The 16,936-nt window shown below is 49.0% G+C and overlaps 1 protein-coding gene across 1 annotated transcript in view; it reads right to left on the bottom strand.

The window, feature by feature from the left end:
- Positions 1-16,936, bottom strand: part of LCAT (lecithin-cholesterol acyltransferase) — a 131,419-nt gene that overhangs the window by 101,824 nt on the left and 12,659 nt on the right. Inside the window, exons 2-3 of the mRNA XM_083165104.1 lie at positions 2,857-3,013; positions 5-120 (exon numbers count right to left, since the gene is read on the bottom strand). Of these exons, the coding sequence (XP_083021230.1) occupies positions 5-120; positions 2,857-3,013 (273 nt within the window). The remainder of the gene's footprint in view (positions 1-4; positions 121-2,856; positions 3,014-16,936) is intronic.

Here is a 16,936-nt window from a genome sequence, read left to right as displayed (position 1 = left end):
TTACCAGCTAATTTGCTTTTATCCAGATACTCAACAGAAAATGTTTTTCCAAATCCAGGGACACGGACATCAACTCCCTGAGCATTCGTCGCCATTCTGGTGGTCTTGTTGTAGACAACTCTGAAAAGTAAATAGATTGCCTGTTAGGCTCTTCGCTGTGTATGACAGTGCTCGAAGTGGGCTGGTAAACACCATTATGGCATACCGGCACTTCCTTTGAGCACTGATTTTTTTTTTCATTTGGTAGCGGTGCAGAACCTGGCTCCCCTGCTCCCCCACAAGGGGGAGCAGTCTCCCCTGACTCACTCAGCAGCTCCCTACCATGCCCTGTATAAGGGGGTGCCTAGTGAGCTGCTAACTTAACTTCACTGCCGAGGACAGTCGGTGCCGCTGGGTTCCTCCTCCTCCAGTGACGCAGTGTGGGTGACATTGGAGGTGGAAGAGCCATCGTGCGGACTCGGAGCAGGAGGGAGAGGCGGGCAGGAGCCACAGCAACCAGCACAGGCACAGTGATTGTTACAGAGAGATGCCCCAGCCCACGCCGGCGCTGCATCCCACAGCCAAATATTGTTGAAAGGTATGTGCAGCCACAGTGCTACTGATTTATTATATTGGATGATGCCCATGTAGTAGTGCAGCAAGGCTGGCTGAACACTAATGCCTCAGGTGCTATGTCAGTCAGTCAGGGAGCTGTCACTTGTCACTTCTGCACTTCCCCTCTCTGCCTGCCTGCTGCGGCCAATACTGTGCAAGCAGCTACACACTTGGAGGAGCTGAATTTCCTGTCTTTGTCCAAGGTCATCAACAGAATGAGCTGTAGTCCATATACTTATTTCCAAGCTTTCCTACCATTATAGTAACACACATCCACAGTGGGGTCAGCTGTGCCCAGTAAAACTGTTGGTGCATGCCTCAGAAAATTGCTACCTTGACCTGGGCACTGGAATTCCTAGTTTCGGACCTGCCCTACATACCTCTCTGTACCTGCTGTCACTCTCCCTGTCCATACTGTTCTCCATGCTGTCACTGCCTCTGTCCCTGTCTCCCCTCTGTCATTCTTTCTGTTTCTTTGTCCCCGCTACTCTTCCTGTCCCTGCTGTCACTCTCCCTGTTTTTATAACCCTGCTGTCACTGTCTCTGTCATTGCTGTCACTCTATCTCTCGTTCCCTTTGTCCTCAATGTCACTCTCTCTTTCCGTGTCCCTGATGTCTCTCTCTCTTTCTGTGTCCCTGCTGTCACTCTTCCTGTCCCTTTGTCCTTTCTATCCATGAATTTTGGCTCATACCTTCTGGCATAATGTGTAAGGATCCTACTATTGTGGTGTATAATGTGTATAAGGGGTATGTGGTGTGGTGCATTACACTTAAAGACACACACCCTTTTCTGGAGCGGGTGCGCACATAACTACATCCTTAATTTTTTTCATACCCCTACTTTAAAATTTCCACTTCGAGCACTGGTGTATGACACACCTGTTGCTCTTTCTATAAACACACACCACATAACATTACACATGTCACTGCTCCTACTATACACACACACACTACCTAACATTACACCCGTCACTGCTCCTACTATACACACACCACCTAACATTATACCCATCACTGCTCCTACTATACACACCACCTAACATTACACCTGTCACTGCTCCTACTACACACACACACCACCTAACATTACACCCGTCACTGCTCCTACTATACACATACACCACCTAACATTACACCCCTCACTGCTCCTAATATACACACACCACCTAACATTACACCCGTCACTGCTCCTACTATACGCACACACCACCTAACATTACACCCGTCACTGCTCCTACTATACACACATACCACCTAACATTACACCCGTCACTGCTCCTACTATATGCACACACCACCTATTACACATGTCACTGCTCCTACTATAAACAGACCACCCAACATTACACCAGTCACTACTCCTACTATACACACACCACCTAAAATTACACCCGTCACTGCTCCTACTGTACACACACACACACCTCCTAACATTACAACCATCACTGATCCTACTATACACACACCACCTAACATTACACCCGTCACTGTTCCTACTATACACACACACCACCTAACATTACACCCGTTTCTGTTCCTACTATACACACACACACACACACACACACCACCTAACATTATACCCATCAATTCTCCTACTTCACACACACCACCTAACATTACACCCATCACTGCTCCTACTATACACACACCACCTAACATTACACGTCACTGCTTCTACTATACACACACACCACCTAACATTACACCAGTCACTGCTCCAACTATACACACACACACACCTCCGAACATTACACCCTTCACTGCTCCTACTATACACTCATACCATCTTACATTACACATGTCACTGCTCCTACTATACACACACACACCACCTAACATTACACCCGTCACAGTTCCTAGTATACACACATCACCTAACATTACACCCATCTCTGCTCCTACTATATGCACACACCACCTAACATTACACCTGTCACTGCTCCTACTATACACACACACCACCTAACATTACACCCGTCACTGCTCCTACTGTACACACACCACCTAACATTACACGTCACTGCTCCTACTATACACACACAACCTAACGTTACACCCGTCACTGCTCCTACTATACACATACACCACCTAACATTACACTTGTCACTGCTCCTACTATACAAACACACCACCTTACATTACACCCGTCACTCTTCCTACTATACACACATACCACCTTACATTACACATGTCACTGCTCCTACTATACACTGCAAATATTACATGGTAAAGTAAAGATGGCGGCACCACTGATAATACCGTATGTTATCAATCCAGCAATCTATTCCCAGTGGGAGGAACATGTTGAGATTCAACCATAGAGTAAAGTAATCGTCGGTCTTGTGATAGCACATCCGGTTCACCACATCCTGCTTGTCCACTTTTGCTTCCAGCTGGTTTCCAAAGCATCCTGGGACTGAGAGGGGTGAGAAGGAGGTTAGGGGTATAGGCCCAAGGCATAGCTGCCTGCTCTCCTGCATTCCGCAGGAGACTCCCTGAAATAGCAGCAATCTCCCTCATTAGTCTAGCAATCTCCCTCATTTCACCTAGCCTACATTACACTGTTACATTTTTGGGGAAAAAGGGAATTAGAGATAGATACATTTACATTGAATCATCTAGTGTTCATTCTAGCACCCGCTATCTTTGAAAACCCATGCAGTTCCTCTTCCCTGCCTGGGGTGTCACTGTCTGCTGTAGTGCTTCTAGCACAGTGTGGTCTGTATATCAGCACTGATATGCAAGCCAGACCTGTGCTATAAACACCACAGCAGACAGTGACACCCCAGGCAGAGAAGAGGAACTGCATGGGTTTTCAAAGATAGCAGGTGCTAGAATGAACACTATCATCTGCACCATTTCCCAGCACTTACTAACTGCTTTGGGGATCATCTAAATTTGTATATAAGTCATTTTAAAAGATTCCTCTCAGATGTAGCAGTACACACCAACGCTTCTAGGTGCCACGTTCACAATCTCGCCATATATGGAACTAAACATGCCTTGTGGGTGGAGCCTGACACGCCCCCTCAACGGGGCACTGTGAAAAATTCGATTACCAACTATAATCTCCCTGAAACTAGTTTTCAAAAGTAGGCAAGTATGGCCCAAGGGAATGTGGTCAGGATGCTGGTGTTCAATATATATATATATATACCTACGTTATCAGGATCAGGATGCCGACCCCGAAATACCTACAGCCGTCCTGCTCTTTACGGACTATGAGGCGGGGGGGCTAGCATTAAGGCAGGAAAGGAGGGCTCGGTTTATCCACTAATGTCGGGACTGGGTTAGAGGTTGTAGAAGAGGGGTTAGGATGTAGTGGGAAGGATAGGATTAAGCTGTGAAGGGAAATGGTGAAAGTATACTCTGTAGGGATGACACTGGCACATGGCCTGGAGTAGCACTGTTATCCCCTCTGCAGTATACTCACATGCAGCACAATGCTGGCAGTATACTCTGTAGGGATGACACTGGCACATGGCCTGGAGTAGCGCTGTTATCCCCTCTGCAGTATACTTACATGCAGCACAATGCTGGCAGTATACTCTGTAGGGATGACACTGGCACATGGCCTGGAGTAGCGCTGTTATACTCCCTGCAGTATACTCACATGCAGAACAATGCTGGCAGTATACTCTGTAGGGATGACACTGGCACATGGCCTGGAGTAGCGCTGTTATCCCCTCTGCAGTATACTCACATGCAGCACAATGCTGGCAGTATACTCTGTAGGGATGACACTGGCACATGGCCTGGAGTAGCGCTGTTATCCCCTCTGCAGTATACTCACATGCAGCACAATGCTGGCAGTATACTCTTTAGGGATGACACTGGCACATGGCCTGGAGTAGCGCTGTTATCCCCTCTGCAGTATACTCACATGCAGCACAATGCTGGCAGTATACTCTGTAGGGATGACACTGGCACATGGCCTGGAGTAGCGCTGTTATACTCCCTGCAGTATACTCACATGCAGAACAATGCTGGCAGTATACTCTGTAGGGATGACACTGGCACATGGCCTGGAGTAGCGCTGTTATCCCCTCTGCAGTATACTCACATGCAGCACAATGCTGGCAGTATACTCTTTAGGGATGACACTGGCACATGGCCTGGAGTAGCGCTGTTATCCCCTCTGCAGTATACTCACATGCAGCACAATGCTGGCAGTATACTCTTTAGGGATGACACTGGCACATGGTCTGGAGTAGCGCTGTTATACTCCCTGCAGTATACTCACATGCAGCACAATGCTGGCAGTATACTCTTTAGGGATGACACTGGCACATGGTCTGGAGTAGCGCTGTTATACTCCCTGCAGTATACTCACGTGCAGAACAATGCTGGCAGTATACTCTGTAGGAATGACACCAGCACATGGCCTGGAGTAGCACTGTTAACCCCTCTGCAGTATACTCACATGCAGCACAATTCTGGAAATATACTCTGTAGGGATGACACTGGCACATAGCCTGGAGTAGCGCTGTTATACTCCCTGCAGTATACTCACATGCAGCACAATGCTGACAGTATACTCTGTAGGGATGACACTGGCACATGGCCTGGAGTACCGCTGTTATACTCCCTGCAGTATACTCACATGCAGCACAATGCTGGCCGTATACTCTGTAGGGTAGACACTGGCACTTGGCATGGAGTAGTGCTGTTATACTCCCAGCAGTATACTCACATGCAGTAAGACACTAATGACTGACATAATAGACAGTCATGTACTGGCTGAACCTTCAGTTAATTATTACTGAGCAGCTGGAGAGGTTATCTCTGGGATCAAGGCCACCTGAGGTTTAGCAATAATTGCAGAACTGGACATATCGATTATAGAAGAGTGTCCAGTGGTTACAGGATACATTTATTTTTTTATTTACAGTTTCTTATATAGCTCGGCATATTCCGTTGCGCTTTACAATTGGAAACAACAGTGATTAAACAAACTGGGTAGATACAAACCGACATGGAGGTAGGAGGCAAGCTTACAATCTATAGGGATACATGTAGATGCTTGTCTACCTGACCCTCTCCAAGAGGGAGAAAATGCTCTGTTCCTGGACTTCCCTGGTAATGTATGATTACCATCACCTGTGGTGAGCTAGGTAATTGATAAGAAAGGTGTTTCCCCACAGTTGATGGCAATCATACATTACCAGGGAACAGGGGTGGATTGGGGTCTAAAAGTGGCCCAGGAAAATTTCTGAAAGTGGCCTCATGTGGGCGGCATCAAATCAATAAAGGGCGGAGCCAACATAAAAGTAGGCGTGGTTATTACATCACTATACTTAGATACATTGTTGACAGGCAAAACAAATGCCACACGCCGTAATGCCCATTACAGGGCTTTACAATTTTTCGTAAAATAGGGACAACAGGGATAGTGCGCGCTGCAGGCGCTCGCCAAATATTCACACCGTAATGCCTATTACACGTCACACACCCATTACATAGTATACCACATGCAACAATGGCCTGCCAGGCTTGCGGGTGCCGGGCCCCCCCAACTAACGACTACACTACGGCACTATGGCTAGTGTCGTACAAGAACCGTTGTTAGTGTTACCTATGATTTTTATGCTAGCTCACAAAGGAACTTACTGCAGGCTTTGTTTTAACCGTAATCCTGTATTAAAACATACATTGCGCTCATACATACTCCACCACTCTCATACATACTGTACATACACCGTTCTAATACATACACCAATCTCATACATACACCGCTGTCTTACATACAACACCGACACTCTCATACATACATACATACATATTTTATTTATTTATTATTTATTTACAGTTTCTTATATAGTGCAGCAGATTCCGTTGCGCTTTACAATAGTAGACAGTGATAAAACAAACTGGGTAACAACAGACAGACTTGGAGGTAGGAGAGCCCTGCTGCAAGCTTACAATCTATAGGGATATAGGAGGGAAACACAAGGACAGGCATCAGTAATAGCATAGCAGTCCCACCAAGTTACAAGTCCAGAAGGGAAGCTATATAATACATAAGTGCCTCAGAGGGTTATGCGCGTAGAATTTAAATATGATAGGCTTGCCTGAAGAGGTGAGTTTTCAGGGAACGCTTGAAAGTTTGTAGGCTAGTGGAGAGTCTTATTGTGCGTGGAGGGGTATTCCATAGGATGGGAGCAGCCCGATGAAAGTCCTGTAATAGTGATTGGGAGCTAGTGACCCATGCAGAAGAGAGATGCAGATCTTGTGCAGAGCGGAGTGGTCGAGATGGGAGATATTTTGTGATAAGTAGAGAGATATATGCTGGTGCAGTATGGTTAATAGCTTTATCTGCTAGTAGAAGTGTTTTATATTGAATACGGTAAGATACAGGTAACCAATGGAGGGACTGGCAGAGCGGATCAGCAGACGATGAGCGTCTTGCAAGGAAGATCAGCCTAGCAGTAGCATTTAAAATGGATTGTAGTGGTGAGAGTCTGTTCTTGGGAAGACCGGTTAGGAGACTATAGCAATAATCAATGCGGGATATAATGAGTGCATGGATAAGACATTTAGTAGTGTCTTGTGTGAGATACGGTCATATTTTGGATGTTTTTTAGATGCATGTAACATGATTTGGGGCGGGATGTTATAACATCCGCGGCCCCCCTTCGCCGGACATCGCATTATTAGTAACGGCATATGCTATAACATATGCCGTTATTCATGCAAGGGACAGCTCTTGCGGTAAGAGCTGTCCCTTGCGATGCGGTGCCGGCACTGGACTTCCGGGTCTGTGACCCGGGAGTCCATCTGCGCATGCGCAGACCCCGGCGCCGGCCGCAGGGCACGCTGGGAGGGATCCGTGACGGATCCCTCAAACAGCGCTGCGGTAAGAAGCCCATAGGCTTCTGCAGGGATTCGCCAGCTTTAGCTGGCGATTCCCTCCGCAGCGCTGACACTGCGGAGGCGCCATATAGCATATAGAAATGCGGTAGAAACCCCGAAAACGGGGTTTTTACCGCATTTCTGCTATATAGCATCCCGCCCTTGGAGACAGATTGAATGTGGGTAAGAAAGGACAGGTCGAGGATGACCCCTAAGCAACGAGCTTGTGGGGTAGGGTAGATTGTCGAGTTGTCAACAGTGATGGAGATATCAGGATGGTAACTGTTCTTAGTTGGTGGAAATATAAGTAATTCTGTTTTGGAAATATTGAGTTTGAGTTGGCGAGAAGACATCCAAAATGAGATGGCGGAGAGACATTCAGAGACTCGGCCCAAAACCACTGGTGACAACTCTGGGGTTAATAGATAGATTTGATTATCCTCTGCAAATAAGTGATACTGAAATCCAAAAGAGCTGATTAGTTTGCCAAGCGAGGAAGTATAGATGGTGAAAAGCAGAGGACCTAAGACTGAGCCTTGCGGAACTCCGACTGACAGAGGTAGTGAAGAGGAAGTAGAGTCAAAGAAGCGAACACTGAAAGAGCGATCAGATAGGTAAGATGTGAACCAGGAAAGGGCTGTATTATTAAGACCTTGGTTATGTAGTGTTTGTAAAAGAAGAGTGTGATCCACAGTGTCAAACTCAGCAGAATGATCTAGAAGAATAAGTAGTGAGTAATGGCCTTTAGACTTAGCAGTTACCAGATCATTCACCACATTGGTCAGTGCTGTCTCAGTGGAGTGTTGAGAGCGAAAGCCTGACTGAAGCGGGTCTAATAGGGTGTGAGAGTTAAGAAAGTTTGTGAGGCGAGAGTAGACAAGTCTCTCCAGTAGCTTGGAGAGGCATGGGAGCTGAGAGATAGGACGATAGTTAGAGAGAGAGTTAGGGTCAGAATTGAGTTTATTCAGAATGGGAGTAAATCACTGTATGTTTGAGCAGAGATGGAAAAGTACCAGTAGCAAGAGAGAGATTGCAGATATTAGTTAAGGTTGGAATAAGCATAGGAGATAGATTTTTAATGACTTGTGCAGGTATAGGATCAAGAGGAGAGGTAGTAGAGTAGGAGGATAAGAAGAGTGCGGATACTTCCTTATCATTTGTGGGCTCAAATTTTTTTTTGAGGGCAAACAGGGGATTGGGCCAGGTCAGGTGTTTCCACCTGTTCCACTCTGACAGCCAATGGCAGCCGCCCTCTATGCATATAGGGGATCTGCCTAGGCAGTTCAGTGTCAGTACAAAAAGTCTTCTGTGCCGTGCACTACCGGGAAGGCTCCTGACTTATTGTGCCCTTGCTATTCCCGCTGTGTCCGTCAGCTTGCTATTGGCCATAGACCCCATCGCTTCATTCCAGTCACGCTGGTCGCCAGCTCCTCCCTGGAACTCCTGGGTTCTTACCTCCTGGACTCCCAATTCCGGTCCCACTTCTGGATCTCTCAGGATTACGCTTCCAGAATCTTCAGGCCTCAGTCCATTCCCCATAACTCTTTCAGTCAACGGATCCATTGCTGTTGTCATCTTTTCAATTCTTTACCTGGACATTCATAATCATTATTACTGGACTTTGCAGAGACTTTATCTCTTCTACTGAAGCACTCCAAGTATCCTCTAAATATTTAGTTGCTTGTATTATTTTGCCTGCCTTTTCTCAAAGAAGTATTTGAGTACCTGCTTTCTGGAATGGCCTAGCCGATCACCTAAAAGATGAACTGGCAGCCCGCGATACTCCAACCTCCCTAACAGACCTAATCTCCTTGTGCAATAAAGTTGATCTGCGGCTTCAGGAGCAACAATTGGAGAGAGCTCGATCTGATCGTCTCCGACCTCGTTTCACCCCTGCTGCTACTCTTCCTGCTAAAAGTGCATCGTCTGCTGCTTCTGCCACAGAAGAACCAATGCAAATAAATCGGTCCCGTCTATCCCTCGAAGAAAAGTATCTACGGCGTCGAGAGATTCTTTGTATGTACTGTGCCTCTTCCTCCCATCTATTGGCCTCCTGTCCACTCCGTCCGCGATCCGGCCTTTTTCAAGGATGTTGCTGGTCAGTATCATAGTTGGCTTTATTGGGTGATGGGTCCCACCCCTATTGTTCCGATAGGCGGTGTATTCTGTCACTTAGGGGGAAATTTACCAATATGAAAAACCTAGTTTTTCGTATTGGTATTTCCCCTCCGACTGCATACGACTGTTTTAGTCGTATGCAAAGTCGTGTTCCGGAGGGTAATGTACAAAGCAGTCAGATACGACTGCTTTGTAACCCTCCGATGGTGTAACAATTCGTATTAGCTGGCCATATATACGGCCGCTAATACGAATGTTTCTAGCAGCCTGCACGGATCAGTCAGATCCGTGCAGGCTGCAGAGTGTAAAAAAATTTGTAAAAAATAAATAAATGGAAAAAAAATCGGCGTGGGGTCCCCCCCACAGCCGAAACCAGCACCAGGCTGACAGAGCCTGGAGCCAGTAATTAAAAATCAGGGAACCCGACAAATAGGGGTTCCCTGATTTTTAACAACCAGCCCCAGGCTCCTGCTCTGGGGCTGGTTCCCAAAATACGGGGGACAAAATGACTAGGGGTCCCCCGTATTTTAAGAACCAGCCCCAGGCAAAACCAGCCAGCAGGGTAATGCCACAGCCGGGGGGAGACTTTTTATACAAGTCCCCCCGGCCAAAGCATTCATCCCTACCGACCAGTCAGCCTGACCAGGGGCCCTGGGGGAGTGGGGACCCCCCCAATGAAGGGGTCCCCCCCCTCCAGGACTTACCTGACCAGGCTGAAGCCTGGTACTGTCCCCGATGCCCCTGGGCGGTGTGCATCGGGCTAATTATGGTGTAAAAAAAAAAGATAAAACTATTGTTTTTTACTGTAGCACTACAAGTGCCAGCAAGCCTCCCCAGCAAGCTGGGACTTGGAGAACCACAAGTCCCAGCCTGCTGGGCATTAAAGGGCCCGCTGGCACTTGTAGTTCCACAGTTAAAAAAATAGTGCACAAAACACACTGACACACATTTGAAATAAAAGTTTAATACACACATCACAAAACACTGATACTTACCTATCTTGATCCCGTCGGTAGGTCGCTGGCTCCGGTGTCGGCGGCTCCGGTGTCGGCGGCTCCAGTGTCGGCGGCTCCGGGTCGGCGGCTCCGAGGTCGGCGTCCTGTCTGAAGAAAATCCATGTTGGACCTGTGGAAGTAAATCCTACTCACCAGGTCCTCCATGGATGGTCTTCTGTCCTCTCTCTTCTTTTACAGGACTTTATTCTTTATCTTCTGTCTTCTGTCTTCTTCTTATGCTGCCGGCTGTCGGGACTTTCAGAGCTGGAGAGATGTTGCTTCCTCGACGTCTGGACTAAGAATGAATTCTAGCCAATCAGGAGCCGCCTAGTGGCCAATCAGGAGCCAGTAAAGTCGGCTCCTTGCTGGGGAGGCTTGCTGGCACTTGTAGTGCCACAGTAAAAAACAATAGTTTTATCTTTTTTTTTACACCATAATCAGCCCGATGCCCACCGCCCAGGGGCATCAGGGACAGTACCAGGCTTCAGCCTGGTCAGGTAAGTCCTGGAGGGGGGGGGACCCCTTCATTGGGGGGGTCCCCACTCCCCCAGGGCCCCTGGCCAGGCTGACTGGTCTGTAGGGATGAATGCTTTGGCCGGGGGGACTTGTATAAAAAGTCTCCCCCCGGCTGTGGCATTACCCTGCTGGCTGGTTTTGCCTGGGGCTGGTTCTTAAAATACGGGGGACCCCTAGTCATTTTGTCCCCCGTATTTTGGGAACCAGCCCCAGAGCAGGAGCCTGGGGCTGGTTGTTAAAAATCGGGGAACCCCTATTTGTCGGGTTCCCTGATTTTTAATTACCGGCTCCAGGCTCCGTCAGCCTGGTGCTGGTTTCGGCTGTGGGGGGGACCCCACGCCGTTTTTTTATTTTTATTTAATTTTTTTTCTATTTTTTTACACTAAAGCCTGCACGGATCTGACTGATCTATGCAGGCTTAAAGCAAATACGACAGGGAAAGCAAGGTGTATTTTCCTGTCGTATTTGCACCACTTAGCAGCCGTATTATCCATACGGCTGCTTAGTAAATCAGGAATCACCATTCTTTTGAATGGTGATTTCTGTCGTATCCTATCGATGGTGTAGGACATTCGTATTTGTAAATACAAATACGAATGTTCCATCTTTAGGAATACGAATTGTTGTATTTTTGGGATTGTAAATCCCGAAAATACAAATTCATAAAAAAAAGGTGTATTTCTGCCTACGAATACACCTTTTTTCTACGAATCCATTTTGGTAAATGTCCCCCTTAATGTTTCTCTTATAAGTTCCTGGGTGGGTGGACAAAGGGCTGTGTTCATATTATCCCAACAGCCCTGTGTTCTGACACAGCGATACTTGACCTTTTTGACACAGACTTGAACTTCTTCCTGCAGTTCCCAGACCTTCACTCTGTGCAATACCCCACCACAGAGTCGCCCCAACACCCCCATCCCCACACCACCCCCTGAATTGTGCCAGTTCTTTGCCCAGCATCAGTTCCATTTGCATAACAACTAAGCACGAGCTACAGGCACACTGGTCACCTTTGCAGTTATTTTTATGTGCATGTCAGCACAGCACAATTAAATAAATCATTATTATTATATATTCAGTGCTTCACGATTTGTCATTCAGTCAACACCTGTTACATACAGTACATCAGTCTACACAGTAGATGGTGAGCGCAGGGCTACTACCCTATTATACCTCCAGCCGTTACAGCAGCCCCTGGTCCTGACAGCCGTTGACGGTAGCCACATCTCCAGTGGTCATATCACCTCTCAGACCGTTCCAGTACACCTTCAAGTCAGAGCTCTGCACCAGGAGAGGTTAGAGTTCTTGGTCCTTCCTCAGTCCTCGCACGCTGTAGTACTGGGAATGCCGTGGCTTACCAAGCACAACCCCCATGTCGACTGGCTAACCATGGAGCTCAAGGCCTGGAGTAAGGACTGCTTTTCAACCTGTCTGTCCCAAGTTGTACCTGTTCTTCTGAGTGAGCCACAAGTATCTTCTTCCAAGTACTCCGCCTCAACCATACCAGTCCCATATTTGTCTTTTTCTGATGTCTTTAGTAAAGGAGGTGCTGATACTCTGCCGCCCCACCGTCCATGGGACTGTCCCATCGATCTCATTCCAGGCAAGACTCCTCCACGAGGGTGTACTTATCCCTTATCACTACCTGAGCCGGAGGCCATGTCAAACTATATCCAAGAAAATCTGGAGAAGGGCTTCATCCGTCCATCTACCTCTCCTGCAGGGGCAGGTTTCTTCTTTGTCAAAAAGAAAGATGGCAGCTTAAGACTGTGTATCGATTATCGGGGCCTGAATTACATCACTATTAAAAACTGCTATCCGCTGCCTCTCATCAGGGAACTGTTCGACAAAGTTAAAGGAGCCACGGGGTTCTCCAAATTAGACTTGAGGGGTGCATACAACCTGATCCATATTTGCCAAGGAGATGAATGGAAGACGGCGTTCAATACCCGACATGGCCACTATGAATATCTCGTCATGCCGTTTGGCCTATGCAACGCTCCTGCCGTTTTCCAGCAATTTGTGACTGACATCTTTCGGGACATGTTGTATGTATATATTGTTGTTTATCTGGTTGACATCCTCATCTTCTCTCCCGAACTCAGTACCCACCGTCACACCGTCCGTGAGGTATTACGTCATCTACGCCAGAACCAGCTTTATTGCAAACTTGAAAAATGTGTCTGAAGTTTCTTCTGTTCCTTTCCTTGGTCATATTCTTTCAAGTACCGGGTTGGAGATGGATCCTGAGAAGGTTCGAGACATTCAAAATTGGACGCCTCCTAACACCCTCAAAGGGGTACAGAGATTCCTCGGCTTTGCCAATTACTATCGTCGTTTCATCCGAAATTTCTCCACCATAGCAGCACCTCTTACTGCACTCACCAGAAAGGGGGCCAATCCAGCCCAATGGCCTTCCGAGGCCTCTGACGCCTTCCGACGGCTAAAGCAGGCCTTTATGACCGCTCCAATCCTTCTCCAACCAGATGTGAACAAACCCTTCATCCTGGAAGTTGATGCCTCTTCAGAAGGGGATTCAGAGCTTCACCCTTGTGCATATTTTTCCAAGAAATTCCTTCCGGCAGAAAAGAGCTACCCCATTGGAGAAGAGTTGCTAGCCGTTAAATCAGCCTTTGAAGAGTGGTGGTACCTGCTGGAGGGGGCCCGTCACCAGATTACAGTCATTTCAGATCACAAGAATCTTTCTTTCCTATGTCATGTCCAGTGTCTTACATCCCGACAAGCCCGCTGGGCCATGTTCTTCGAACGATTCAACTTTCAAATCAAGTATCGTCCAGGTGTTTTGAACAACAAGGCTGATGCTCTATCTCGCTCCTTCGATACCAGTTCTCTGAACCTCTAAAACAACCCATCCTGAACCCAGTAGTCTTTGCTCATGTCACCTCTCATCCTACACCTCCTTCAGGCAAGTCCTTTGTGCCACCCAACCTACGTTAGAAGCTTTTTGTCACGATCCAGGTAAACAAACTCTATTTTTACCTTTAAAGTGTCTCTCCAGACTGTCACTGTGCTCCAAGGCTGGATATCCTCAGTGTTGTTTGTCTGCAGACAGGGGCGGATTGGCCCACCGGGAAACCGGGCCGTTTCCCGGTGGGCTGGCACATTTTGGAAGAGAAGCGGCTGGCCTCGGCTGTGCCCACAGTTAAAATGGCCGCGGGAGGGCTGGTGCGCATGTGCGGGCGCACACACAGCTCCTCCCGCGGTGATTAAAAGGCTGTGTGGAAGTATGGGGCGCAGTGACGTAACTTGTCCTCGGCAGCCCCAGGCGGGGCAGGGAGGAGCCAGCACCACTGGGCGCACGTTCATTAGCTCTGGGAGCCGGCCGGAGGTAGGAGTCCCTCAACTTAGCTCTGCTGCAGCAGCTGCAGCCAATAGTATACTTCTCTATCTCTGGCTGTCAGTGTGAGGATGCTCAGTGACCCTGATGGGGCGGGTCACTGAGCATCCTCACACTGACAGCCAGAGAGCTCCCCCTTCCTCTCTGCCCACGCTCCCCCTTCCACCCTTCCCGGCTCCCACTAACCTTCCACTACTACGTCTGCAATGCATGCCATGAGAGCGGCAGCCACTGCCCACTCCCCAAAACAGCCCCCCCTTCGGCGGGTGGGTGGGGCTTCGCGGACCCGATGGGGGCGGAGCTAAACGGGACCTGGTTGGGGGGCGGAGCTACATGGTGTGATGGCTGCCGCTGCTGCTGCCTGTGCAAAGAGGAAGAGATGCTGCCCAAAACCAACCAGACTGCACTCTGTGGATGTTCCAAAGGTAAGAGTGCCGGCTATGGTATGTGTGTTTATTTGGGGGGTGGGTTGGGCTAAGGGGTGAGGGTGGGGGGTTAGGCTCAGGGAAGGGGGGGGGGAAGTGTTAGGCTGAGGGAGAGTTAAGAGTTAGGCCACAGGGTATGAGGGTTAATTAGTTGGGAGGGTCAGAATTATCCTGTGTGGGGTCAGGGAGCTCGTCAGCATAATAGAGCGCAGGGACAGGGCAATTGAGTGTGTCGTGGGATATCGTGCAGGGTGAGGGAGTGCGTCAGTGTGATAGTGCACAGGCCGTGGGGTGAGGGAGTGTATCAGTGTGATAGGACACAGGCCACGGGTTGAGGGAGTGCATCAATGTGATAGAGAGCAGGCAGCATGGTGAGGGAGTGCATCAGTGTAATAGAACACAGGCCACGGGTAGAGGGAGTGCGTTAATTTGATATAGCGCAGGCCACTGGGTGAGGGAAAGCGTCAGTGTGATAGGACACAGGCCACAGGTTGAGGGAGTGTGTCAGTCTGATATAGCGCAGGCCACTGGGTGAGGAAAAGCGTCAGTGTGATAGGACACAGGCCACGGGTTGAGGGAGTGTGTCAGTGTGATAGGACACAGGCCACGGGTTGAGGGAGTGTGTCAGTGTGATAGAACACAGGCCACGGGTTGAGGGAGTGTGTCAGTGTGATAGGACACAGGCCAAGGGTTGAGGGAGTGTGTCAGTGTGATAGGACACAGGCCACGGGTTGAGGGAGTGTGTCAGTGTGATAGAACACAGGCCACAGGTTGAGGGAGTGTGTCAGTGTGATAGGACACAGGCCACAGGTTGAGGGAGTGTGTCAGTGTGATAGGACACAGGCCACGGGTTGAGGGAGTGTGTCAGTGTGATAGGACACAGGCCACGGGTTGAGGGAGTGTGTCAGTCTGATATAGCGCAGGCCACTGGGTGAGGAAAAGCGTCAGTGTGATAGGACACAGGCCACGGGTTGAGGGAGTGCGTCAGTGTGATATAGCGCAGGCCACTGGGTGAGGGAAAGCGTCAGTGTGATAGGACACTAGCCATGGGTTGAGGGAGTGCGTCAGTGTCATAGGACACAGGCCACAGGTTGAGGGAGTGTGTCAGTGTGATAGGACACAGGCCACGGGTTGAGGGAGTGTGTCAGTGTGATAGAACACAGGCCACGGGTTGAGGGAGTGTGTCAGTGTGATAGGACACAGGCCACAGGTTGAGGGAGTGTGTCAGTGTGATAGGACACAGGCCACGGGTTGATGGAGTGTGTCAGTGTGATAGGACATAGGCCACAGGTTGAGGGAGTGTGTCAGTGTGATAGGACACAGGCCAAGGGTTGAGGGAGTGAGTCAGTGTGATATACAGTAGCTCAGGCCACTGGGTGAGGGAAGGCGTCAGTGTGATAGGACACAGGCCACGGGTTGAGGGAGTGTGTCAGTGTGATAGGACACAGGCCAAGGGTTGAGGGAGTGAGTCAGTGTGATATAGCTCAGGCCACTGGGTGAGGGAAAGCGTCAATGTGATAGAGAGCAGGCCGCAGGGCGAGGGTCAGTGTGATAAAGCGCAGACCAAAGGGGGGAGGGAGTGTGTCCAGTTTATGTCCCAACATGGGAAGCAATTGAAGACGTTTGATGGGGAGGGGGGGCGGCATTGATAACAGTTTATGGGACCCCATAATTTCTGTTGTCATCCCTGCCCGTTGCAGAGAGCCCGCTGTGCACGTTTCAACCCCATCTGGGTCAAGACAGCAAGAAAAACAGCATCAGTGCATCACGGAGGTTGGAGGCCAAGCCAGAAGCAGACATGTAGAGGTGGGAGCCTGACCCTCAAAGACACAAGGAGCTGATGCCAGAAGCAAGAGCCGGGAGCTGGAGTCTGAACCTCGCGGGAGTCAGAAGCTGACATCTAGAAGCAGGAGCCGGGAGATGGGGTCTGACCCTTGCAGCTGCCGGGAGCTGACAGCCAGAGGTAAGTCGAGAGGTCTAGCGCAGCTTAGGATGTGGCAGTATGGCCCTCTACCTCCCAAGCTGCTTCACACCACACTTGCACCAATGTTAGCCAACTCCATCTTTCTCTCGCC

Source organism: Crinia signifera, chromosome 11 (genome assembly GCF_055691185.1).
Source record: "Crinia signifera chromosome 11, ASM5569118v1, whole genome shotgun sequence".
In the NCBI taxonomy this organism is placed as follows: domain Eukaryota; kingdom Metazoa; phylum Chordata; class Amphibia; order Anura; family Myobatrachidae; genus Crinia; species Crinia signifera.
The sequence above is the reverse complement of the archived record's forward strand: the minus strand, read 5'-3'. Positions and strand labels throughout refer to the sequence as shown.